Raw genomic sequence first — 27,218 nt, forward strand, 5'->3', positions numbered from 1 at the left:
TAGGCTATTCCTTCTCCCTAAAGACAGCTATAGTGACTGGGCAACAGCTGCACTGTCCCAGCAACAACTACATAGAGTCCCAGCAGCTACTGCACAGAGACCCATCAACTGCCTGTGGGTCCTGCTATTTAAGACTGTCACCATGTAAAGGACTGATGTGAGAATCACAAGGACCATTTTAGATGTTGTGCGCTGATAAAGAGGGACAGGGAAGCCAGAGTTCAAATCCCTTGACACTCCTTGAAATCATGGGCAAATCACTTCACCCTCCATTGCCTCTATGCAGATAGAGAAATGCCTACTCTACCTGAATTTAATCCATCGTGAAATGTCATGAAAGCAGAATATAAATTCAAAAAATATACTTATTTGATGTGGACTGGATGACTTTTTTGTTGCAGGGCAGAATGTAGAAACTGGTAACTTTTCCACCAAAATGATGACTGGTTCCTTAGAACACATAGCAGGCAAAGGGCACTCAGACTGATTGGCTGGTGCTTGGGAAAAAGTGCTGTCTGGATGAAGAAAGAGGTGCTCGAAGGCAGGCTTATGTGTGCATTTATTTTGGAAGGTTTTGTTTTGTTATTCCTCAATCAAAAAACTGTGAAACCTAAAAAAAGTATTATTATTTATAAATGTCAAAATATGTGGAATCTATATGCCAGGGCATGGTAAACTGTCAAATAATTATGTGGCAATTAAGTTTCACAAATACCTGAAAGTTTTCTATAAAAGATTTGAAAAATATTTACAATTTTAAGATGTTTTATTTGCAAATTCCTCGCACCTCTGGCTATTTCTTTTTCAGAGCTGAGCTTAATAAGGGATTGCAGTAATCTTTGTGCATGCTGCCAATATGCAAATTTAATTCTTAAATGTGAATTATACTATTGGAACTACAAGAGAGTTAGTTTTGCTGTTCCTCTGACAAAGATGTCCAGAGATCTGGAGCTGAGGTAGTGACTACCCCTTTAAGGGGCCTGGCCGGCCACGGGTCTGGGATGAGTGCATTGTTCTGGGAATGTTGCCAGGGAAATGTCCAGGGATCATGGGGTCGCTGCTCAGCCTCCCTGGTAGCACTCCCTCTGGCTGTTTACAGGCTCAAAGCAAACACAGCCCTGGGGCTGGATGATTCAATAGGATCGAGGGAGACCCGGACACACATCCACGGGCAGCTCAGGAGGATAAAGAGAGAGAGCCGGATACAGGCCAACACAGAAGGGGAGGCTGTCCTCTCCATCACATTCCTGCTGCTGGGATGAGGGCACGATGGGTTTCCTGTCTCGCTTGCCTTCTCTTGTGGATCACCATCACAGAGGCTCAAAAATGTAAGTATCCATTCCAAGTGTCTGGTTCTCGGGACTGATTTTTTACCTATTTGACACTTTGTTGCTTCCTAGAGAAACACTGGTAACCAGCTGTGTTTCCCCGTATTCATATGTGACACGCAGCTGATGAAAACAGATTATTAATCTGTCGGGCCGTATACAGGCGAGGGGATGCATGCAGCCTTTCATTTGCTTCATAATACCGTACATGCCTGATTACTAAGATAGAGGACATAGCAAGCTAGCTTATTCAATTAAATTCTCATCTTGCATGTGTTTCTGCATGCAAACATATATGTGGCAAGGAAATATGAACAGTTTCCAGAAAAGTGTGCAATAAATCTGCAGCTGTGGATATACAATGTAATGCCCTCTTGGCTTTAGAGTCCGGATGTGCTTTCGTTTCATATCATTTCTAAACTGAAACGATATTCCTGAAATTTTGTGTTTTTTCAATTTTTCGTTTAGTGCACATTATTTTGAGTTAGTGTGCATTATTACAACTGAAATAGTGCACTCTAACTCAAATAATGCACACTAAAACAATTGTGTGCACTGATTTGAAATAGTGCACACTAAATGAAAAACGTAAAAAACAAAAGAAAACCTAATGAAACAAAAGCAAAAACAATGATTACTAAATTTGTCTGAATTTATTTTTTGTAATATTTATGTGGTTATACATTTTTATGTTATGTTTATAATTTTGTAAACCACCTTGGTAGCTTTGGCCGAGTTGTGTGATCTACACATTTCTAAATAAATAAAAATAGAATGGGGGAGGGACAAAATGAAACAAACGTTTTATCGATGCACACCCCTACTAATCCAGAGGTTACAGCAATGTGCCGGACCTCTAATCTTTCGCTCAAGGACGCAGATATCCAATCCTGGGCACCGGGGTTCCACTGGTGGGGAGGAGGATCTAAGCTTCCAGGGCCCATGGTGTTACTGATGGGTGTCTCATCATCTCTCACGCCTACTTCTCAATGTCCAAAAGGGTACTCACTTAGGCATCTCCTTTCCAGTAGTTCTCAAATGGGAGGTAACAAAAACACGTAGTAGACTGAGAGTAGTATTCAAAAGAAAAAGGTTTACTGCAACTTAAAAAACAATATCCACACAAGGATGGCAAAAATCATCATCAGGAACAAAAGAATGATGGCACCATTATCCATCTCCTAACTTGAATCCGTGTCCTTTCCCCAGTGGTTGGAAAAGGAAGAATAGTGCTTCAAAATATGAGGTAGGAAGGGAAAGGCCAAAACAATTCCTCCCCTAAAAATAGGAAAAAAACCAGAAATAACTTCTATCAACTCTCTTCCCTTCAGAGCACTACAGCCCACTTGACTGGTAAACAGACAGGCATCAGTCCTACTCCTTCCAAGAAGGGGTCTTCCTTCTAGTTTGGGCAGGTCAGAAAACAAACCCACTCTCATAAGGCAGAAAAATCTCAGTTTCTCCCCACATAGGAAAAGCAAGTTTGCTTACCAGTGTTTTCTGTAGATAGCAGGATGAATTAGCCATACTGTCTGGGAATGCCCCCTGGCTGCTCGAGGTGGAAACCTCTAGAACTAGTAGAGCTTTGCTGCTGTACACCTGCGCGGTGCCTTCCCGCTCGATTGCCGACATCTTCTCAGTTGGTCTCAAAGCACAGAAACGGAGTGCAGGACAGTAAGGTAGAGCAGGAAGAGGTACAGACTGTCCAGGGAGGAGGGAGGGAACGCATGGCTAATTCATCCTGCTGTCTTCAGGAAAATACTGTTTATGGTAAGCAAACTTACTTTTTCCCCACAGATAAGCAAGCTAAATTAGCCATTCTGCTGGGAGTCCCTAGCCCAAGAATTCAGAGCACAGCTCAGTGTGTATTATATAGAACAGAAGTGGCCTTCAGGTTCAGCTGTGCAGACAGTCTTAAGCGTTAGTGGCATGCCACAGTATTTCCTGCCCCATGAGCACGCCCGATCTGGTGTAACGCTGGAGGCAGTAATGTGAGGTGAATGTATGCAATGACGACCAGGTAGCTGCCTTGCATATGTCTTGACCAGGCACTTGATGTGGGTGTGCGATCGAAGCAGCCAGTTGATATTCTTTCACCTTTGATGTTAAACTTTCTGATTGATTTGCATAGCAGAAGTGGATGCATTGGGTTAACCAGTTAGCTAGTGTGTGTTTAGACACTAGTAGTCCTGGAGCATTTGGATTGAAGGAGAGAAAAAGTTGCGAAGGTGCTGGCCCACTTGTAGTGGGCCAGCACCCTCTTGCAATCGAACGCAGTGGCGTAGCCACGGGTGGGCCTGGGTGGGCAGTTGCCCACCCAATTTGGACCCAGTCCCACCCAACCAGAAGAGGCCTTTCGGAGCAATGCCGGTCCCCGCTGACCCAGCTGCTCCCCGGTCCTCCTCCGCCCGGGCTTAAAATGCTGTCAGCCCAGGCGGAATGCAGCAGGACAGCTGGAGTCAGCGGCACCGGCATGGTCTCTTCTTCCCCCCCCCCCCTGGCCCAGAAGCGGAAGTGGTGAGCAGCGAGTGCGTGCGCGGGAAGAAGAGACCATGCTAGTGTGGTCAGCGTCGGCCCGAAAAACAGAAGCACGGCCTGAAGAATGTGCAGCACGGCTCGGAGGAAAATGAAGAAGATCGTCAACTCCCGCCGCCGATGGGACGACTCCTCCGCGAGGGCTGAAAGTGAAGTAAGTTGCTGCTGCCTTTAGGGATGGACGTGGAGGAGGCTGTTGCTGCCGCTAGTTCGGGGGGAGTGAGTGAATGAGCAAGCATGTGTGTTGAGATCCTGTGTGTGTGTGTGAGATAGCATTTATGTGAATGATTGAGAGCCTGTATGTGTGTGTGATTGAGAGCTGGTTTAGGTGAGGGAGTATGTGATTGAGAGCCTGTGTGTAAATGAGAGAAAGAGAGAGAGCATGTGTGTCTTTGTGTGATTGAGCGCTGGTTTAGGTGAGGGAGCATGTGAGTATGTGATTGACAGCATGTGTGAAAGTGAGAGAAAGACAGCATATGTGTCTGTGTGATTGAGAGCTGGTTTAGGTGAGGGAGCATGTGAGTATGTGATTGAGAGCCTGTGTGTAAATGAGAGAAAGAGAGAGAGCCTGTTTGCAAGCATGTGAATGAGAGTCTGTGTGTGAGAGAAAAAGACAGTATGTATGTGTGTTATTGAAAGCCTGTGTGTGAAAGCATGAAAAGATAGACAGCATGTGTGTAAATGTGTAATTAAGAGCCTATATAAGTGAGAGAGAAAAAGCATGTATATATGTGAGCGATTGAGAGCCAGTGTGAGAGAGAGAGAAAGGAGAAAGCTGCAAGCAAACCACCCCTCCTCCTGCTAATTCAAAACAATTTCAGGGCACCTGGATATCAAACGTTCCCAGGTATGCAGAGCAAACAATTTTTTATCCTTATTATTTTTCATTACTGGGTCTTTGTGTCTGCTATTTTGAAATATTTTATTGGTATCTAGAAATTTTTTATATGATATTTTAATTATTGGATATTTCATTCATCCACTGTTTTGAAATAATCTGTTCTTTTTGTTAATATGGTTTTACTGCTACTGATTTTATATTTCTTGATTTGTTTTATAAGGATGGGTGATGTTTCTTTTTTCCTTTGTTACACTGCATACAGATACTCTGGCTTGTTGCAGTTTCCAATTCAGTTTTTGTCTGGATGCTTCTAGTTATGCTTTATGGTCTCTTTATTCTTTGTTAGGTGAGGGTCAGCACATGTGATTCAGGTGAGGTTTTCTGCTGGCGTGTAGTTTCTGTGTAGGGCTCTATAGCAGCCTGACTTGGTCCGTTTTCCTTATTTTATTTATTTATTTAAATTTCTTATATACCGGCATTCGCGATGGGAGTCGCATCATGCCGGTTTACAAATAACAAGGTGTGACAACAGAATAAATACTTAATAACTTAAAAACATTAACATGTGATAGAAGAATAAGGTAGCAGTTACAATAAAACAGGGATAAAATGCAACTTGGAATGAAGAGAAGGCAAAAGAGAGATTAACACTGAGATAACAAAAGAATGACCAAGGTAAATAAAACCTGCCAAATTAAAAAAGAGAGAACATTATTGAGTTGTCAAAGGTTGTTGATTACCCTGACGGGAGTTCTTAGTTGCTTGAGTTGAGAGTGGGTTCAGTTGGTGTCTGGAAATGTATTGGTGTCTTAAGGCCTGGTGTAATATTTTCAGTGTTGCCTTTTCTTAGGTAAGGTGGTTACTGTTTAAGTGCTGGAAATTGGTGCTGTTTTGGTGTGGGATGTTTACTATTTATGCAATTTCTGTTCAGACAGAATATGTATCTTTCCTTGTGTCATTCTTAACAATAAAAATAATACTGGACCTTTATTTTTTATTTCCACCGTGAATTGTAATGAGCAGTGTGTCACACATGTGAGCATGGTCTGTCAGGTGTGTCACGATGGGGAAAAAGGTTGAGAACCACTGCATTAAAGAGTCAACGTGGACAGGAAGGAGCCAGACAGGTCGCCGTGGGATTCCATCCCCACAGTGGCAGAAGTAGGACTTTGGCTGTGCCTAATGAAAAAGCCCTGTGTGGGTGTGGGTGAGAATGGGTGCGCGTCTCTGTGTGCATAAGAATGGGAGCCTGGGCGGGGGGTTGAGAGAGTGAGAGCTTGTGTGTTAGGGAGTCTGTGAGAGAAAGCGTGTGTGTGTGTGTGTGTGTGTGTGTTTGAGGGAGGAAAGGAAGAAGACAGTAGGAGAAGAGAGACACTGAAAAGGATTAGGAAATGAGTGACAAGGTAAAAATGGGAAAAAGAGACCAGGACCAACTGATTAGAAAGTACAAACATCAGACAATAAAAGTAAAAAAAATATATATATTTTGGGATTTTAGCAGTTGGACTATGCCATCTTTGGGAATGTGCATTTCTTATATTTTTTAATGTGGCTCTTTCTTCAGTATTCCACTGTTCACAGTCTAATTTCTCGGGCTTTCTATTTTGGTTTTGTCTGCATGTTTCTGTTTTTAATTTCTAGTCTCTTATTTCTATCGGGCCGATTCAGTAAAGTCCGCGGGAGAGCTGGCGAACGCCCGCTCTCCCGGCGCGCGCACATCCCCTGGCAACAAATTCCAGAGTTTAATTGTGCGTAAAAGAACTTTCTCCGATTAGTTTTAAATGTGCCACATGCTAACTTCATGGAATGCCCCCTATCTTCTATTATCCGAAAGAGTAAATAACCAATTCACTTTTACCCGTTCTAGACCTCTTGTGATGTTAAAAACCTCTATCATATCCCCCCTCAGCCGTCTCCTCTCCAAGCTGAACAGTCCTAACCTCTTTAGTCTTTCCTCACAGGGGAGCTGTTCCATGTGAATTGTCCTAGCTCTGCTCTAAGAACATAAGAACATAAGAAAATGCCATACTGGGTCAGACCAAGGGTCCATCAAGCCCAGCATCCTGTTTCCAACAGTGGCCAATCCAGACCACAAGAACCTGGCAAGTACCCAAAAACTAAGTCTATTCCATGTAACCATTGCTAATGGCAGTGGCTATTCTCTAAGGGGCGGATTTTCAGAGCCCTGCTCGCGTAAATCCGCCCAAAACCGGGCGGATTTACGCGAGCAGGGCCCTGCGCGCCGGTAAGCCTATTTTACATAGGCCTACCGGCGCGCGCAGAGCCCCGGGACTCGCGTAAGTCCCGGGGTTTTCGGAGGGGGCGTGTCGGGGGCGTGTTGGGGGGCGGGCCCGAACCGCGCGGCGTTTTCGGGGCGTGTCGGGAGCGTTCCGGGGGCGGGCCCGGGGCGGCCCGGGGGCGTGGCCGCGCCCTCCGCACCCGCCCCCAGGTCGCGTCCCGGCGCGCAGGAGGCCCGCTGACGCGCGGGGATTTACGCCTCCCTCCGGGAGGCGTAAATCCCCCGACAAAGGTAAGGGGGGGGTTTAGACAGGGCCGGGCGTGTGGGTTAGGTAGGGGAAGGGAGGGGAAGGTGAGGGGAGGGCAAAGGAAAGTTCCCTCCGAAGCCGCTCCGATTTCAGAGCAGCCTTGGAGGGAATGGGGGTAGGCTGCGCGGCTCGGCGCGCGCCGGCTATACAAAATCCATAGCCTTGCGCGCGCCGATCCAGGTTTTTAGCAGATACGCGCGGCTCCGCGCGTATCTACTAAAATCCAGCGTACTTTTGTTTGCGCCTGGAGCGCAAACAAAAGTAGGCTATTCGCACTCCTTTTAAAATCCGCCCCTAAGTGAACTTAATAGCAGGTAATGGACTTCTCCTCCAAGAACTTATCCAATCCTTTTTTAAACACAGCTATACTAACTGCACGAACCACATTCTTTGGCAACAAATTCCAGAGTTTAATTGTGCGTTGAGTAAAAAAAGAACTTTCACCGATTAGTTTTAAATGTGCCCCATGCTAACTTCATGGAGTGCCCCCTAGTCTTTCTACTATCCGAAAGAGTAAATAACCGATTCACATCTACCTGTTCTAGACCTCTCATGATTTTAAACACCTCTATCATATCCCCCCTCAGTCGTCTCTTCTGCAAGCTGAAAAGTCCTAACCTCTTTAGTCTTTCCTCATAGGGGAGTTGTTCCATTCCCCTTATCATTTTGGTAGCCCTTCTCTGTACCTTCTCCATCGCAATTATATCTTTTTTGAGATGCGGCGACCAGAATTGTACACAGTATTCAAGGTGCGGTCTCACCATGGAGCGATACAGAGGCATTATGACATTTTCCGTTTTATTCATCATTCCTTTTCTAATAATTCCCAACATTCTGTTTGCTTTTTTGACTGCCGCAGCACACTGCACCGACGATTTCAATGTGTTATCCACTATGACACCTAGATCTCTTTCTTGGGTTGTAGCACCTAATATGGAACCCAACATTGTGTAATTATAGCATGGGTTATTATCCCCTATATGCATCACCTTGCACTTATCCACATTAAATTTCATCTGCCATTTGGATGCCCAATTTTCCAGTCTCACAAGGTCTTCCTGCAATTTATCACAATCTGCTTGTGATTTAACTACTCTGAACAATTTTGTGTCATCTGCAAATTTGATTATCTCACTCGTCGTATTTCTTTCCAGATCATTTATAAATATATTGAACAGTAAGGGTCCCAATACAGATCCCTGAGGCACTCCACTGTCCACTCCCTTCCACTGAGAAAATTGCCCATTTAATCCTACTCTCTGTTTCCTGTCTTTTAGCCAGTTTGCAATCCACGAAAGGACATCGCCACCTATCCCATGACTTTTTACTTTTCCTAGAAGCCTCTCATGAGGAACTTTGTCAAACGCCTTCTGAAAATCCAAGTATACTATATCTACCGGTTCACCTTTATCCACATGTTTATTAACTCCTTCAAAAAAGTGAAGCAGATTTGTGAGGCAAGACTTGCCCTGGGTAAAGCCATGCTGACTTTGTTCCATTAAACCATGTCTTTCTATATGTTCTGTGATTTTGATGTTTAGAACACTTTCCACTATTTTTCCTGGCACTGAAGTCAGGCTAACCGGTCTGTAGTTTCCCGGATCGCCCCTGGAGCCCTTTTTAAATATTGGGGTTACATTTGCTATCCTCCAGTCTTCAGGTACAATGGATGATTTTAATGATAAGTTACAAATTTTTACTAATAGGTCTGAAATTTCATTTTTTAGTTCCTTCAGAACTCTGGGGTGTATACCATCCGGTCCAGGTGATTTACTACTCTTCAGTTTGTCAATCAGGCCTACCACATCTTCTAGGTTCACCGTGATTTGATTCAGTCCATCTGAATCATTACCCATGAAAACCTTCTCCATTACGGGTACCTCCCCAACATCCTCTTCAGTAAACACCGAAGCAAAGAAATCATTTAATCTTTCTGCGATGGCCTTATCTTCTCTAAGTGCCCCTTTAACCCCTCGATCATCTAACGGTCCAACTGACTCCCTCACAGGCTTTCTGCTTCGGATATATTTAAAAAAGTTTTTACTGTGAGTTTTTGCCTCTACAGCCAACTTCTTTTCAAATTCTCTCTTAGCCTGTCTTATGAATGTCTTACATTTAACTTGCCAATGTTTATGCTTTATCCTATTTTCTTCTGTTGGATCCTTCTTCCAATTTTTGAATGAAGATCTTTTGGCTAAAATAGCTTCTTTCACCTCCCCTTTTAACCATGCCGGTAATCGTTTTGCCTTCTTTCCACCTTTCTTAATGTGTGGAATACATCTGGACTGTGCTTCTAGAATGGTATTTTTTTAACAATGACCACGCCTCTTGGACATTTTTTACTTTTGTAGCTGCTCCTTTCAGTTTTTTTTCTAACAATTTTTCTCATTTTATCAAAGTTTCCCTTTTGAAAGTTTAGCACGAGAGCCTTGGATTTGCACACTGTTCCTTTTCCAGTCATTAAATCAAATTTGATCATATTATGATCACTATTGCCAAGCGGCCCCACCACCGTTACCTCTCTCACCAAGTCCTGTGCTACACTGAGAATTAGATCTAAAATTGTTCCCTCTCTCGTCGGTTCCTGAACCAATTGCTCCATAAAGCTCTGCACCTGTTCTGATGTTAAATGCTGTTTTATTGTAGTTATAATGATTTCTGGCTTTCTGCAAAGAGGATTCATGAAACAATACATTAATTTTTGTTTTATTACATGATTGGATCTGATTGTTTTCTTTGCTTTTTACATGATATACTTGTGCATTTATGAACTGCAAAAAATATAAAATTAATTAATACAGATTAATAAGGATTTTTTAATGCTGGTAAGTGCTGGAAAAATTGAGGTAAAATATTTTAAAGTTTCTTGCATGATGCATAATGGCTGTTGCAAACTACTTAGAAAGCCATTGTAGGGTCCAGTATATGGCATTATTTATCAATAAGAATACAACTAGTAGGTCTTACACCTGCATGCCTATAGCCCACCCATGTTAACCTTATGCCCACCCAAAAAATCAATTCTGGCTATGCCACTGATCCAACTTTTGCAGCAATGCCTCCTGTCCCGAGGCATGAGGTTTCGGAAAAAAGGTTGGAAGCGTAATTGTCTGATTTAGATGGAAGGTCAAGACAACCTTAGGGAGGAATGATGGATAAGTCTGTAAGGTTACTTTGTCGTGGTAGAATTGCAGATAGGGTGAGTAGTGTACCAGCACTATATTTGCCCACTCGTCATGCTGACGTGATGGCCACTAGAAAATGTTACGGTCCCGGGCCATGCCCCGGGACCTTCACTCACTGTGCGGCCTGATCCGGCTGCGGGAACTCCTCCTCTTCGGCCACGCAGGCCCAAAACGTGGCCTACCGCAGCGTTCTGCCTGTGAGGGAGATGCCGCCGCCGCCGATCCGCGGCTGGCCCCGCCCCCTAGGCCCGGGGCTTTTGATTTAAAGGGGCCAGCGCGGGAAACCCAGGGACAGCCTCCTGGTGATGTCAGACACTGCCGGGTTATTTAAACCCGGCAGTCACAGCTATGCCTCACCTTGCAACGAGGTTCACTCAGTCCCTGAGTTTCTAGTTGCTGCTTTTGATCTTGGATCATCTCTTCAGGCTTCTGGCTTCTGACCTGGCTCGTCCATTGACTCCGTCTTCAGCTTCCATCCCTAGTTCTGGCTTCCGACATCTGACTCCTGGCTCCTGACCTTGCTTCGTTCCTCGACTCCGGCTTCAGCTTCCGTCCCTGATTTTGGCTTCCGACATCTGAAGAGTAAGTGTAGGTACTTGAGCAACTGTTCCAGTGAGGATCGAAAGGGGTCAAGGGAAGCCGCTTAGCGGCATAATTATTTCTCATGGAGGGCCTCATTGCTGAGATGAGGATGTCTTGAATTTCTCCTGTAATGGGAAGGTGACTTAATACTTAATACTTTCCTTTCAATCTCCATGCCTTCAAGTGAAGGGAGTCCTGCATGGGATGCTGCAGTGTCCCCCCTTCCCGAGTTAGAAGGCCGATCCTGTTTTGAAAGGGAATTGGCGACTGTATGGACAGGTGTATCAGGTAGGCATACCATGGTTGTCTGGGCCACGTTGGGGTAATCAGGATGAGGTCCGAGGCATCTGCAATGCACTTTTGTATTATCCCACCCTATCAGCAGTATTGGAGGGAATGCATAGAACAGATTTCCCGATCAGGTCACTTTGAGCCATTCTCGGTCGCTTGGATATAGGGAACAGAACTGTGGTACTTTTGCATTATGCTCGGTGGCAAAGAGATCCACTTGAGGTATCCCCAGCTGTGAAAGATGTTGGATGCTATGTTCCTGTCCAGTTCCCATTTGTACGGATTAAATATTCTGCTGAGCCTGTCGGCTTCCATGTTTCGTATGCTGGGTAGATAGGAAGCCTGCAGCTGTATTGAATGTGCTAGCACCCACTCCATGAGAAGTTGTCATAATCCGCTATGCTGATGGGAGGAGCAATCAGATAGGAGTAGCAATCTGATGTATTCCGTAGGCGGAGTAGCAATCTGTTGTTATAGACTGCTGGAGATAGTAGTGGGTGGATCCTTGGGCCGGTGGCAGATGACCACGCCCCCAGGGGAAGATCCCGAGAGGGACCACCGGCTAGGCTTAGAGTATGGAAACAGACACACACTAGTTCTTTTATTAAACAGGTCTACAAACCACCAGAGGTGGCAGTAGTGAGCTGAAATACCCAGCAGGGCTGAAGTCCCTCAGATACTGGAACAGCGATCCCTAGATGGCTGAGCTGTTGAGAAACTGTAGACAGTGAGTAGGCAGGGTATGCAGAGTTCATGAACAGAACTTAGATGACAACACTCACATATTGAGCTCAGGTGCTGGAAAGGATAGGCCCTCGAGGAGCAAGTACCTGGTTCCAGGGAAAGCTCTGAGAGAGCGATGGTAACTCACAATGATGTAGGCAGTGATGGCTTCCAGGCAGAAGAGAATCAGCAGAGAGTCAGGAATGAGGGCCTGTTGGTTGTGACCTCATGACCCTTCATCATATCTGGCTAGGTCTGAATTCATTCCAGATGGCTCTCAGTAGCCATTCACGCACAGGTCAGCTTAAGTTCATTGTATGCCAGCAGTTTCAGTTAAGTCAGACAGCAAAGGATTCTGGGGTAAGCTGAGTGAGCCAAAGTCCTGAGCCAAAGTCTTGTGTTACGCTGCTCATATATCATTTCCCTCTTGTGCCATGTCAAATGGCAACAGTGGCACACCAAAGCAGCAGCGCCGATGACAGCAGACAGTCTAGGGCAAGGCCTATAGGTGTGTGTTCTAGCCACTAACCTTTGGTTTGTGTTGGGTGTATCAAGCATGTGTCCCTCTAGATCCCTAAATTAGGTACAAACAGTCTTCAGATAGCAAATGGCAGCATTAAGGCTGAAGTTACAATAAAAGTCAGTCAGCTCTGTTGTTGAACTACAAATACAACTAAATTATCATAACATTAGTCTTAAGCTTCAGTTTACATTTACATACGTATCAAAAGAACAATGTAAAAACTAACACTGACAGAAGGAAGAAATCATTCTTGAAAGGCACAGAGATGGAAGAAAAAAAAAAAAAAATATATATATATATATATATATATATATATATCCCTCTTGAACCTTAAGTTATCACTAAAACTGCAGAATACACAAATAAGAAAAAGAAGATCCAAAGAAAACCCAGACAGTCAAAGAATGAAAAATTCTAGGAAACATATCCACACTGAGACACTCTAAAAAGGCAAGAAGTGGGATATGGTATTTGAGTAATGTAATCAAAACAGCTTTCATAGATAAAGATAAAGAAGAACATAGTACATAATCATTTAGCTGATTCAGCAAAGAAATACACATAAGTATTAAAAACTAAGACTGGAAAATGCTACCAAACTTGGAATGTACAAACTAATAACTTCAGATGATGTCATTAACTTAAACACCTAAGTACTGGCAGAGAACAAAAGAACCTAGATTCTGCATAAAGTCACTGCCATAGAACAAAGAAAAAACATAAAGATCAAGTATATATGGTAAGCATGTCAGTCCATATAGTATGTGATGACGTCTATGGCGAAGGATAATTTCTGCAATCAGTGCATACTGGCCCTCGAGGAGCGAGTACCGGTTCCTGTCTGTAAACCTGAAAGGCAAAGAGAGAGCGAGGCCCCCGAGGAGCGGGTACCTCTGGTAAGTCCGAGGAGGCAGAGTAGCTAGAACGAATCCTTGCTAACTCCATTTGTTAACGATATCAGACCTTTAAATATTGGAAGCGGATGACGTCATCTCAGGGGGACGGCCCTGAGGTTCGCGCCCTTGCTGGTACTTCACTCGGAGCGCGCGCGCACGCCCTAGGCTTCAGGCAACATGGCGGATCTGCAGCATCGAGCTGGTCCGGGGACGCCGGAAAGAGACGGCAGGGAGATGCCGCGGCAGCCAGCCGTCCTTCAGACCTGGAGGGAGTCGCCACAGAGGTAAAGAGGGCGGAGTGAAGACGTCGGGCAGTGACAGTCGCAACAGAAGTATTGACTGTCTGCACAAAGTCTTGCATCAAGACCCACCTTCTTTGTTTATGTAATACATGGCTACTTGATTGTCCGAGTATACCATGACTGATTTGTTTAGAAGAAGGCGTGAGAAGGTGCAGATGGCGTAACAAATGGCTTGCAGCTCCAGGAGGTTGATCTGGAATCTTTTCTCTGTGGGTAACCTTTGACCCTGGGTCTTTGGGTGCAGCACATGAGCCCCCCCCCACCCTGTTGCGAAAGCATCTGTAGTTAGAACTATCTGGTGAGGCAGGTGCTGAAAAGGTGCACCTGACTGCAAAGTATCCGTCTGTAGCCACCAGTCCACATTTGTTGCCATCCATCTTGTGAGAGTCACCTTGCACAACATTGGGTGAAATCGTTGGGACCAGTGGCCAGGGTTTGAAAGATGGAGATCCTGTCTTCTGGAAGGAAGGCTTTGCAGAGGTGAGTGTTGATGAGCGCACCTATAAATTGCAGTGTCTGAGGTGAGATTTCTCGTAGTTTACAAGGAAAACCAGGCTTTCCAAGAAAGTTAGAACTCGATGGCTGTGAATCAACTCCCAGCTTGGGGCTACTAGCAACCAATCGTCAAGATAGGGAAAATGTTTTATGCCCTCCTTCAAAGGTGGGCCACAGCTACTGCCATAGGCCTGTGGGCAGCAACAGGTTCTCTGTGCTTGTTAAAAATATTTTAATTTCCTCAAAGCATTCTACTACTATCTATCTATTTATTTAAAATTACTTCTATCCCATGCCCTCCAAAGGTCGGAGCGGGTTACAGAACAACATACATAAAATCAATCGACACATAGTTAATGACATACATTGATGTTCTCTACAAGAATGCCTGGAATTTAGGAAAGCCTGAGTGAATAGATATGTTTTTAGAGGTTTCTTAATTTCCTTGTGGCTTGAGATGGATCGAATTTCTAATAGGATTGCATTCCAAGTGATGCAGTCCAGCGATTGAGAAGGTGTGCTCACATGTGAGAATTAGTCTAGTAAGTTTTGCTGCTGGAATATCAAGAAGAAATTGATTTGATGATTTAAGAATCCTGGTAGGTTTATATAGAGTACAGAGCAGAGCTTATCCAGGGGCTAGTGACATTGTGCAATAGGGTGTGAATTATTGTCTGAATTTTATATGTCATGCGCCATTTTACAGGAAACCAGTGAAGTACTTCAAAGATGGGTGTTATATGGCCATAATGGTATGTAGCATTGAGTAGCCTGAGTTCTATGTGAGTTGTAGCAATCTGAGTGAATTCTGAAGCAAACGAATGCATAGTGAGGTGCAGTAATCTGATCCGGTAAGGATTAAGGCTTGTAGTATGGTTCAGAAATCATTTTGATCTAAGAGTGGTTTTATGAGATGCAGTAGTCTCGATTTTACATAAATGTTCTGAATTACTGTTTTGAGTTGCAGTTTAAAAGATAGTGTTGAATCAAGTGTTGCACTTACATTGCGGGCGTTTTGTGAGATATGGATTGTGTAATTAACAAAAGTCATGATTGTTGGAGTTTGTGATTGTGACAAAGGTTGACTGAGGACCATTATTTCAGTTTTGTTGACATTTAAAGTAAGTTTGTTATGGGAGAGCCTAGTTTTTATTATTGATAGGCATGGAGATATTAGGCGTGAAGTGTCTGACCATGAACTTCTTAGAAGAATTGGATGTTGTTCGCCTAGAGTTGGTACGATATCCTGTGTAGAAAGCAGTGAACAAAGGGGGGTTAGGTAAATGTTGAATAGGACTGAGGATGGTGCAGATCGTTGGGGAACACCAGTTGTGGTAGGAAACCATGTGGATGTATCATTGAGTATCCAGACTTGTTGATATCTGTTTTGGAAGTATAATTTAAACCAGGAGAGAACTATCGTGGATAAGCGGTGTAATAGTATATTGTGGCTTATGGTATCGAATGCAGCGGTAAGGTCCAGTAGTATTAATATATAGGATGTGCTGGTGTCAAAAACATGGTGAATGATATCCATGCATGAGAGTAGTAAGGTCTCTGTACTGTGATGTCACCTGAAGCCAAACAGGTTTTGGTGAAGGATTGCATTATTTTCTATTATTTAGCATATCTAAAGCGATACCAGACATAAGCAGTGCTGTCTAGAGACAAAGTCTATACAGGCACAAATAAAATCTGAAATACAAACAATTGGAGTTAATGGTCTGGAGTTTGCCTTTTCTGCAAGGAGCTTCATCTAATGATGTAGCTTGGATGCCTTATAATCAGTTCAACTCTTGCCAGCAGGGTAGTCTGACTGTAGCAAAGACAGTGTCCCTAGCACAGTGCCAGCAGAAAGCTTTCTAGGAGTAGCATAAACTGAGGCACCAGAAGGAGGTGTCTGGAGCTTATTCCTGGCCTGGTCTCTGAAGATTTTCTCCCATGCTGCATTCATAGGAGAAATCTTCAGGTATTTCCCCCCGGATGCAGACCAGGGGCTGAATCTTGTCTTCAGTGCTCCTTACATAAGATATGCCATACTGGGTCCATCAAGCCCAGTATCCTGTGTCCAGCAGTGGCCAACCAAGTCACAAGTAATACCTGGACAGTACCCAAACATTAAATGAATAGATCCCAAGCTACTAATCCTTATTGATTAATAGACGTTTATGGACTTATCCCCTAGGAACTTATCCAAACCTTTTATAAATCCAGTTGCACTAACTGCCGTAACCACATCCTCTGGCAATGAATTCCAGTGCTTAATTATGCATTGAGTGAAAAAGAATTTTCTCCGATTAGTCTTAAATGTGCCTCATGCTAACTTCATGGAGTGCCCCCTAGTCCTTGTATTATCCGAAAGAGTAAATAACCGATTCTCATTTACCCATTCAAGTCCTTTCATAATACTAAACACCTGAAAGTGAAGTACCTGGACATTAGCCTATACATTCAAAAAATAAAACCATCAAAAGACAAAAAAAATAATAATTTTGTAGACTTCTGTCACAGAAGGGAGCTCTATGTTGTGCATCTCAGCTGAATGTTCTGCTCGGACTTTAATGTGTCTTTGTATATGTGGGCATTGAGCTGCTGAGTAAAGACCAGTGCTTCTTTCCTATGGCCGATTCACCTTTGACTTCAAGCAATCTGAATTCTACATTGTACACATGACCACATAACCAATTTCTTTATTTTTAATGTATGTATTATGTTTTCAGTTCTCTCTACTGCCTTATAATAGCTTCTGCCCAACTCACCTCCACACATTGCCTTCCAACACATACACTACAGCTTATCCTCCTACTCCCCACTACCCTAGCCCCTTAAATTCTCCAATAGTGAGACAAGGAGATGATCACAGAGAGAGAGAGAGCAGATTTGGAGCCTTTTCAGTGCTCTCACTTCTGGATTCCCCAGTAGTTACTAGCTGCCTACGCTTACAGAGCCAGATGTGGGAATGATCTCTTGTTGCCATGACAGCTGGATGCAGTTGCTGAGACTGCTTTAAGAATGAATGGCAGCAGAGATGGGAGCCACAGACTGGCTCTGTGCCAGTTTCAGTTTCAGTTATGTTAATGCCACCTACAACTGTCTCTTTCACACATAAGAGAGCCGCGCCATCCTAGCTGGGCCCAAAAACGGGGAAGCAAATCAGAGAAGAGGCGCGCCTGCTGTGTGAAGGGAAAACTGAAACGTGGCCCTTTCCTAAAGTTTTGTCTCAGCAGTATGCCTCAGAGTTCCTTCTCAGGAAACGCCGCGCGAACACGTTGTTTGAAGAGACGAAAGAGGGACATCTGGAAAGGGAGTGTGTTGAAGAGCTATGCAACAAGGAGGAAGCCAGGGAGATCTTTGAAAACAACCCTGAAACGGTAAGAAGGAGAAGGGAAGTCGTCTGTCCCAGGAAACCTCAGAGTTCATTGATTGGCGCAAGTCACTTATATCCTTATCTATGTATGTATTTACCTATTTTAAATTATTTCTTTAATGCACACTCCAAAGATTGTGGCGGTTCACAATATTTACATACATGAAAGGCAATATTAACATACATACAACATAAAAAAAACAGAAACATGACCTCTACAATGAACTGCTCCTCTCTATGTTTCATGCAACAGTAATGTACAGTAATGGAAAGAGGTAAATTCAAGAATTTGGTGTCCCAAACGCTTGTTGAAGCAGCAAGATTTTTGTAATTTTTTAAAGATTTTTGGATCAGTCATATTCCTGAGTTGCTCAGGCATGGTTTTCTATAAAATTGGACCAGCAATTGATATTGCATTATTTCTAACTTCACCCAAGGGGGCTTGATGAACCGAGGGAACTACCAAAAAGCCTTTATTTGATGACCTCAAATTACATTGAGGGGTTTACATATGAAGCACCACACCAAGGGAAAAGGTTTCATGATTGTGAATTATCATTTGGATTCGGGTCAGAACTGTATATTGCATTCTGAGTTGAACTGGTCACCAATGGAGCATGGATAAGACAGGTGTGTTATATGGTCATATTTAGTATCCCCAGCGAACGAGCTGTGGATGAGACCTAACTCAGTACATGTGAGAGTGGCTTTAGAGAGCCACAAACTCTTCATCAGGTCAGTGAGGAAGCTCTTCACAGATCTAATGACTCAGCTCTCTCACTGACCCTTATTTCTATGTATATAACTGGAATAACATGCCAACAAAAATACTGCCATCTGGTCAATATCATATCTTAATAATGGTTTGCATTTTGCATGTATCGCTTCTATTTGTGCATTTCTGTTGTGCTTTTGTGAAAAGCATTGGATTGTGTTTAATAACGATTAACAAGGATTCTCTCCTCTATCCAGTATCTATGTATTCTATGTACTTTCTATTCTTCGTGTATTAAAATGAACTAATTGAACTTCCTCTTTCCTTTTTTTGTAGGAGTATTTCTACCCCAAGTATTTAAGTAAGTTTAGATGACTAGGTGGGTAGGGGAGGAAGAGGACTGAGCACTAAAGGTTTTCTCCTTTTCTGTGTCCATGGGAAGAGTGCGTCATACTGAGGGCCTGGGACCACAATGCCCTGCTGCATCTGAAGTGCTGGAAGTGCAGCCAGATTCAGCCACTGTGCACCGCTGCTGAGCTGGGCTCCATTGTTTGGGGCTTTAGTAGCTCTATAGCTTACCTCTCTGTTTAGGCAATGCTTTTAGCAGAACTGTTGTTAGACAGTAAGTATTGCTACCATACAGTTCTGTCACCCATCTTCAAGGTGTATATGTGTGTCCTGTACCCTACAGAATTAGAATGAAAGCAATCTTGGAAATTCTGTTTTCGTTTCAGTGGTTTACAGAGCCTGAGTCTGCAGCAGAATAGTCTATGCTGCGTATAAATGCAACAAATATCTGTTCACCCTATTTATTACATGAGTTTGGAAATGACTGTGAAACTTGAATATATATCCCAGATTCACTTGATGGATTCATGGTGTTTAGGTGATTGCCCTAGAATAATACACAGCTAAGCATGACAGTTGTCAGGGAATCAGTTCACGAAAGAGCCATCCTAAACTTTGTAATCCCCTTTCCACTCTGCAGGAGTTGCTAGAGATGTTTTAAGTGAGCAGGTAGAATTTACTATTCTTCAGCCATACCCAGAGCCATCCATGGTTACAGCGACTGCTGGAGCCACAGACTCACTTTCTGCAGTAAGATACAGCAGGCAATGCTTTTTCTGTAAATGTGGTCATAGCTCACCTGTGCTGTGCTTCTCCAGCCACCAGAGATGCAGTCATATTCATATACAGAATAAAGTAACACAGCTTTGCAGTGGCATAGTGTTTCTGCGAAATAGATTTCTGATAGCTCTGAAAAAATGTTTTTTTCTTAATTTACAGTTTTACTAACAGAATGGGAAAGTTTATTTCAGATTCACTTGAGATTGTTCCCGCATTAGTGGAGACAAGGCTGACGAGTAAAAGGGATAAAGCCTTTTTTGGTAATAGTGTCATGTTTCTGGAACTTATTACCCTGGGAGACCCAGCAGAGTAGAGATTACATGAATTTAGGACAATCGAGACCTGGCTATCACGCCTTTAACAGGACTTGATGTTTAGAAGCCAGAATAGGTGGACTATTTCTTTTCTTATAAGGTAGTTATCCAGGTTTTTCTCCAGCTAAGTGCCAAACGTGATGTGATAAATGCACTGAAAACTGACCTCTGTATGTCACGTGCCTGTTTAGTTTGAAGGGGGTATGAAGTAGGGAAGTCTTATTGGTGGAGGAGTGGAGAGAGCCCAGTTCAGCACCTGGAAAATTTTGGAGGGTGGGGGTGGTCATTCTCCATCCCATCCTAAACCACGCCATGCTTAGAGGATTGATTGTGGGTTGTCTCTTTTGTAGGCTGTCTGGGCTCCTATCGCACTGGGATCTCTAATAGGATGGCTACGGTAACTTCCGATGAGCCGGTGGACCTGAGGAGCTGTGTCACAGGCAAGTGCTTTCTTCTATATGTAGAAAGAGAGACCTGGCAGGAGTTTTGCCAGACAAAAAACCATGTTTTTCTAGTAAATGAAAATCCTTCAAAAATATTTCTGATTAACATTTAACAGTGTGTCAAATGACAACATTCCCCGGAGATGTGAAAGCTCTGGGCATTTGAAAGGAATGCACAGGACACCGACTTTTACAGGGCATTCCTCTGTTTTGCCCAAGTTCTGCCAGCCTTGCCATATCCCATTGACTCCTGCATGAAATTCCCCCCCCCCCCCCCTTGTATCGCCCCTCCCTTCCTCCGGAACAGGTATATATATTTATTTATTTATTTATTTATTTATTTATTTGTACAGCTTTTTTATACCGTTGTTGAGAGACTATGTCTCTATCTCTACGGTTTACAACATATTAGAAAAAAACAATGAAATACTAAAATCTCATAGTGTAGAATAAAATTTCAATAAATCGGCTAATACAGATAAAAACTTAAAAAAATAAATAAAATTTTCATTAAAAAAAGAAAAGAAAGAAACTATAAAAGAAAAGAAAATGAAGTTAATGAGATCAAGTTAGTAACTCTCCATCTTAAGGTCATGCTGGATCCTCTGTGTTACTCACAAAAAGCTTGCCTGAAGTACCAGGTTTTTAGATCCTTTTTAAAAATTTTCAAATTTGACTGCAGTCTTAAATCTGGTGGTAAGGTGTTCCATAGTTTTGGACCGGCGACAGATATCGCACGGTCTCTAACCTCGCTGAGATGTGCTGATCTTACCGTAGGAACGGTAAGAAGACCTTTGTTGGCTGATCTTAGTTCACGTTGGGGGATGTGTAATCTTATAGTTGAATTTAGCCAATCAGTTTTTTCTCCGTATAAGACTTTATGAATAATGCACATTTTATGCTTTATTCTAAATTCAACTGGTAACCAATGCAGACTTTGAAGGACAGGAGAAATGTTCTCTCCGTTTGGTATTAGTCAATACCCGCGCCGCAGCGTTCTGCAATATCTGTAGTGGATGAATCGATGATTTAGGTAGGCCCAACATAGTAGAATTGCAGTAATCAATACCTGTAAATAACATCACCTGAAGTACATATCTAAAATTGTCTCTAGAAAGTAACGGTTTCAAACGTTTAAGCATCCTCAATTTGCCGAATCCTTCATTAACTTTCTTTTTGATATGAGCCTTTAGGTTCATCTCAAAATCTATGAATAAACCTAAATTCCTAGCTACATTGACCAATTTAAAACAGGTATCATTATTTAGCACTACAGTTTTCTGTTCTGGTAACACGTTTTTCCTATCTAAAACCATAAATATTGTCCCCCCCTGGGGCTTTATGGAAACAAAAGTGTATTATACCCCGTTGGGAGGCACACTTGTGCTTTGTTGTGCAATTCTTGATCACCAAGTCTTTATTTCCCATATCCAAAGCATTTTTTTTCGTAACTGTGCTCAGGAGATCTTTGCTTGCTGTGATATTTCTCCTTGCACTGAGGGAGTGGAGAATGAGCGTGCCTAGACAAATGGATTGGCTGTCTGATATTTTGTGATACTCTACAGTGATTACAGACCAGTGTAAACCTCTGCCCTGCCATAAGGATGGGTACAAGGAGTGCAAGGATGGAGAAGCCACCTACACCTGTGTCTGTAAGCCCGGATGGTATGGGGAGCGATGTGAAGAAGGTGTGTACAGCATAGTATGTGAATATTCATTGCACAGTAACATAGAATGTATGTCTGATGTATGTACAAGAAACGCAAAATGCGATGTAGGAATATATTATACATGGTATACAGAATATACATGTAATATGTGATGATATATACAGTGCATGATGATACATATACTGTATGAATATTGTGAATCACTCACTGTTTCTGACAGTGAAAACAAAGGGTCTAATTCAAATCCTTCATCTCTCTGCCTGTCAGTCACCTGGGCTGGGTGCAGCATCTCTTCCATACCAGAAAAGCCCCTCTCTGTGGCTGGTACAGCAGGTCTCAAATGGTCATGCACTGTACTTATTTCCCTTCCAGATATAAATGAATGTGATGACCCACAGAATCCATATGGAGGTTGTAACCAGAAGTGTGTTAATTTGGCCGGGAGCTACCGCTGCCTTTGTGAGGATGGCTACTACTTGTCTTCAGACAAGCAGAGCTGTGAAGGTAATAAAGGCTTGCCCAAGGTCACGACACTGTACAGGGGCGAGCCGCATCCTGCAACTTTCCATATGCAATCACAGCCCTTGAAGGCTGGAGCTTTGGAAATCCCAAATGTTCTCTGCAAAAAGTGTGCTCTGCTGTGTTTTACTGGAAACTACATCTGCTCAGATAGGACACAGAGCATTTTCATGACTCCAGCTGCAATTATTAGCCATTTTTCTGTTTTTAATAAAAGTTTGGAAATGATATTGCTATTACTATAATTAGCAGGAAACTGAAATTGTGCTTTGGCAGTAAAACAGACTTTGTCAGAACTGCATACTGCTGTCTTTATTAATGTTATTTTCTAGTTGGGTGCTATTTTAAATGGCTTTGTGGGGTTTTGAAGAAAGATGACATGTATTATTTGAAAACGTTGAACAGAGATTCTTGTAACTTGCTGGAGAAGCAAACAGGAGAACAAGTCTCCTTTGTAAATATATTTCATGGAATTTGATAACATCTTGCAGTGAAACAAATGAATGTAATACAGAGGGAATACAGGTCAAAGGTTATGTTCATTGGCATCATGTATAGAGCCAGAGCTCATATTAAAGCAGCTCGTTCTTTTGTTCTTCAGGCCCCTAGCCAGCAGTTGGGTGATTTAGAAATGGTGTCTAATGCAGGACCTTTCAGAAAAGTCATTCCTTATTTATTTATTTATTTTTATTATTATTTTTTATATACCGATGTTCCTGTATAATATACATATCACACCGGTTTACAAGGAACTGAAACTGTGGATACATTGAAACCAATTAACAATAAATAACATTAAATAACATTAAAAAGCATAAAAGGCGTAATATAACTGAGATATATTGCTACATTCCTTGTGGTTCTCCTTCTATTGGGCTGTCCTCACAAGACTAGGTTTTGTTCTGAGCAGCAGGGACCATGGATTGGGTCTTTATTCATTGTCAAGGCCAACTCATCCCACTCCCACACTTGTTACACATTACATGTGAGCCCTGCGTGTTCTGCTGTGGGGCTTTTCTTATTGTATCTGTTTTATTTCAGATATAAATGAATGTGACCTTCATCCATATATCTGTGGGGCTGCTCAATGCAAGAATATCCCGGGGAAATATGAGTGTGAATGCAGCCAGGGTTACAGGTTCAACCTAATGTCCAAGAGCTGTGAAGGTAAGTTGTCTCTATCCTTCTTTCCTTTGCTCACAGTATTCAGTGACGGTTTCTGGATCGTCTGGGATAGGAAATGGCCTCCAGGCACTGTTCGGCCTGGCAGTGGATACCAGTTCAATGCTAAGACTATTCTGTTCTATGCCCTTGGTGCTATCTGAAAATTCAGTGGTGCAGAGGCATTGGAATAATGTCTCTAATGGTGCTTACCTGAGCACCAGTGATCATCAGATGCTATAGGTCGATATTGCAAATAGGATACAGAGAACTCACACAAAGACCCGAGTTTTGAATGTCACAAATACGGACTTTGTCAAAATGGGGACATACTTGGAGGAAGAACTGAAAGACTGGCAGAAAATGGGTGAGGTGGAACGTCAGTGGGCCAAATTAAAAGAGCTATTACAAAGGCAACAAATCTATATGTTAGAAAGGTAAATAAGAGTAAGAGGAGTAAGAAACTAATCTGGTTCTCAAAAGGGGTGGCTGAAAAAATAAAGGCAAAAAGAACAGCATTTAAGAAGTATAAAGAATCCCAAAAAAACGGAACACAGGGAAGAATATCTGGTGAAACTGAGAGAAATAAAGAAAGAAATAATAAAAGGTTTAGCGAAAGAAAGGATTGCCAAAGAGGTAAAGTGAGGTGACAAAACATTTTTCAGGTATATCAGGGTAAGAAGGGAGACCAGAAGTGGTATAGTGAAACTGAAAGGTGACAAGGAGCAATTTGTAGAGAGAGACAAAGAAATGACAGAAATATTAAACAAATACTTCAGTTTGGTGTTTACTAAAGAAGACCCTGGAGAAGGACTGTTGTTGGTTGAAAAGACCTTAGATGGGGATGGTGTAGATGAAACTCCATTTACAGAAGCAAATTATGGGAAGAGCTAGCAAACTAAAAGTGGACAAGGCCATGGGGCCGGATGAGGTAAATCCCAGGATACTGAGGGAGCTCAGAGATGTGCTGGTGGTCTGCTGAAGGACCTGTTCAATAGATCCCTGGAAATGGGAATGAGGCCATGGGACTGGAGATGAGCATTGGTGGTCCCGCTTCACAAGAGTGATAGTAGAGAGGAGACTGGAAACTACAGGCCAGTTAGCCTCACCTTGGTGATGTAAAAATTAATGGAGACGCTGCTGAAGGAAAGGATAGTGAACTATCTACAATCTGGTGCATTGCTGGACCCAAGGCAGCATGGATCCACCAAGGGAAGTTACTGTCAGGCAAAGCTGATTGATTTTTTTGATTTGGTTACTAGAGAATTGGATCTAGGAAGAGCGCTTGATGCATTCTTTTTGGATTTCAGCAAAGTTTTTGATATGGTTCCTCAAAGGAGACATATGACTAAAATGAGAAGCTTGGGAGTGAGTGTCAAGGTGGTGGCATGGATTGCAAAGTGGTTGACTGATAGGAGACAGCGTGTAATGGAAAATGAAACTTACTCTGAAGACAGAACCGTGTTAAGTGGAGTGCCACAGGGATTGGTGTTGGGACCAGTTCTCTTCAAACTCTTTTTGAGCAACATTGCTGAAGACATAGAAAGTAAAGTTTGTCTATTTGCCCATGATACTAAGATCTGCAACAGAGTGGACATGCCTGAAGGAGTAGAGAGAATGAAAAGTGATTTAAGACAGCTTGAAGATTGGTCAAAGATTTGGCAGCTGGGATTCAGTGCCAAGAAGTGCAGAGTCATGCATCTGGGGTGCGGTAATCCAAAAGAGCTGTATATGATATGGAGTGGGGGTGAATGACTGATGTACATGGACAAAGAGAGAGATCTTGGGTGATACTGTCTGGTGATCTGAAGATGGCGAAGCAATGTGACAAGATGATACCTAAAGCCAGAAGAATGCTGGGCTGTATAGAGAGAGGAATAACCAGTAAGAAAAAGGAGGTGATAATATCCTTGTGAGGCCTCACCTAGAGTAATGTGTTCAGTTCTGGACACAGGATGGAGGCAGTGAAAAGTGTGACCAAAATGGTGTGGGGTCAGTATTGGAAGACATGAGGAGAGGCTGAAGGATCTAAGTATGTATGTCCTGGAAGAGAGAAGGTGCAAGGGTGATATGATACAGACCTTCAGATAACTGAAAGGTTTTAATGATGCACAAACTTTGAACCTTTTCCATTAGGAAGAAATCAGTAAAACTAGGGGTCATGAAATGAAACTCCAAGGGGGTCGACTCAGAACCAAACTCAGTAAATATTTCTTCATGGAAAGGGTGGTGGATGCTTGGAATGTCCTTCTGGAGGAGGTGGTGAAGATGAGAACAGTCAAAGAATTCAAAGGGGCATGGGATAAACAGTGTGGATCCCTAAAAACTAGAGAATGGAAATGAAGAAAAGTGTACCTGGGAGTAACTTGCTGGTGCTGCAGTTACAGAAGATTTGGGGATTACTACCTTAACCAATATGTCTTGATGCTTTGATGCAACTGTAACATTGTTCTTCACTTCAACAGCAGGGGGGAAAATGGAATTGGATTCAGACAACAACCATGAAGGCCCCAAATTGTTGCGACTGTTGCTGCCCAACGTCTCCACTCCGCCCACCTTACCTCTTTGGCGACTCCCTCTTTGGTTGATGGAAGTTTGGCTGCCGCAGTGTCATTTTTCCGACCTCATCCGGCGTCCCCAGACTGGCTAGACCCTGCCTTCCGCCATGTTCTCCAGGGGCCTAAGGGCGCGCGCGCGGCCCCGACTCAAGAACCAGCTGTGGTGCGAACCTCAGGGGAATCCCATCGCTGCGGATGGGATTCGCTCTCCGCTTACCTTGCTACTCTGCCTCCTAGGACTTTACCAGGGGTACCCGCTCCTCAGGGGTCTCGCTCTCTCTCTTGCTTTTCAGGTTGCAATCTGGAACCGGTACTTGCTCCTCGAGGGCCCATATTCCCGGACCTGCTACTGAATATAACTTCTGCCAGGAAGTCACCGCTGCCTACAACACCAGTGAGTTACCATCTCTCTCTCAGAGCTTTCCCTGAACCAGGTACTCGCTCCTCGAGGGCCTACTTCATTCCAGCTCCTGGGCTGTTCCAAGAGACTATTGTGAGAGTGTTACCATCAAGTTTCTGTTCCTGAACTCTGCATACTCTGCCTACTCACTATATTCAGTTTCTCTACAACTCAGCCATCCTGGGATCGCTGTTCCAGTGCCTGAGGGACTACAGCCCAGCCGGGCTCTTCCAGCTCATTACTGCCACCTCTGGTTGTTCTCAAGAACTGTTTAATAAAAGAACTAAGTGTGTGTCTGTCTCCCAACTCTGAGCCTGACCGGTGGTCCCTCTCGGGATCTTCCCCCGAGGGCGTGGTCATCTGCCACCGGTCCAAGGATCCGCCCACAGTTATCACAAATAATAACACAAATTTTACAGTCTGGGGAACTGATAAGCACGGGGATAAGCAGCCTAGAGTGGCAGTTAACATAAGGCATAAGATTAATACCCTTAACCAATAAGCTTTGTTGCCTTTCACACAACTGCAACATCACTCTCCACTTTGTTGGAGGGGGGATAGGAATTGGATTCAGATGACAACCAACATGAGCCCTGACGTTTTTACAATCTGGGGTACTGATACGTAGACATAAGGGGGAAAAGCACAGGACTGCTTCTACGGCCAAGTCCATAAGCAAAGCACATCAAGCAGCCC

General features: G+C 43.2%; 1 protein-coding gene across 1 annotated transcript in view; it reads left to right on the top strand.

Annotated features, from left to right (window-relative positions):
• The first annotated feature begins 1,051 nt into the window (after positions 1-1,051).
• The window catches only part of PROS1 (protein S), a 40,963-nt gene continuing 14,796 nt past the window's right edge, over positions 1,052-27,218 (top strand). Inside the window, exons 1-7 of the mRNA XM_029578570.1 lie at positions 1,052-1,328; positions 17,461-17,618; positions 18,666-18,690; positions 20,122-20,211; positions 21,780-21,902; positions 22,257-22,388; positions 23,445-23,570. Coding sequence (XP_029434430.1) covers positions 1,259-1,328; positions 17,461-17,618; positions 18,666-18,690; positions 20,122-20,211; positions 21,780-21,902; positions 22,257-22,388; positions 23,445-23,570 — 724 coding nt within the window. The 5' untranslated portion in view covers positions 1,052-1,258. The remainder of the gene's footprint in view (positions 1,329-17,460; positions 17,619-18,665; positions 18,691-20,121; positions 20,212-21,779; positions 21,903-22,256; positions 22,389-23,444; positions 23,571-27,218) is intronic.

The sequence above is a fragment of the Rhinatrema bivittatum genome, chromosome 15, assembly GCF_901001135.1.
Source record: "Rhinatrema bivittatum chromosome 15, aRhiBiv1.1, whole genome shotgun sequence".
In the NCBI taxonomy this organism is placed as follows: Eukaryota; Metazoa; Chordata; class Amphibia; order Gymnophiona; family Rhinatrematidae; genus Rhinatrema; species Rhinatrema bivittatum.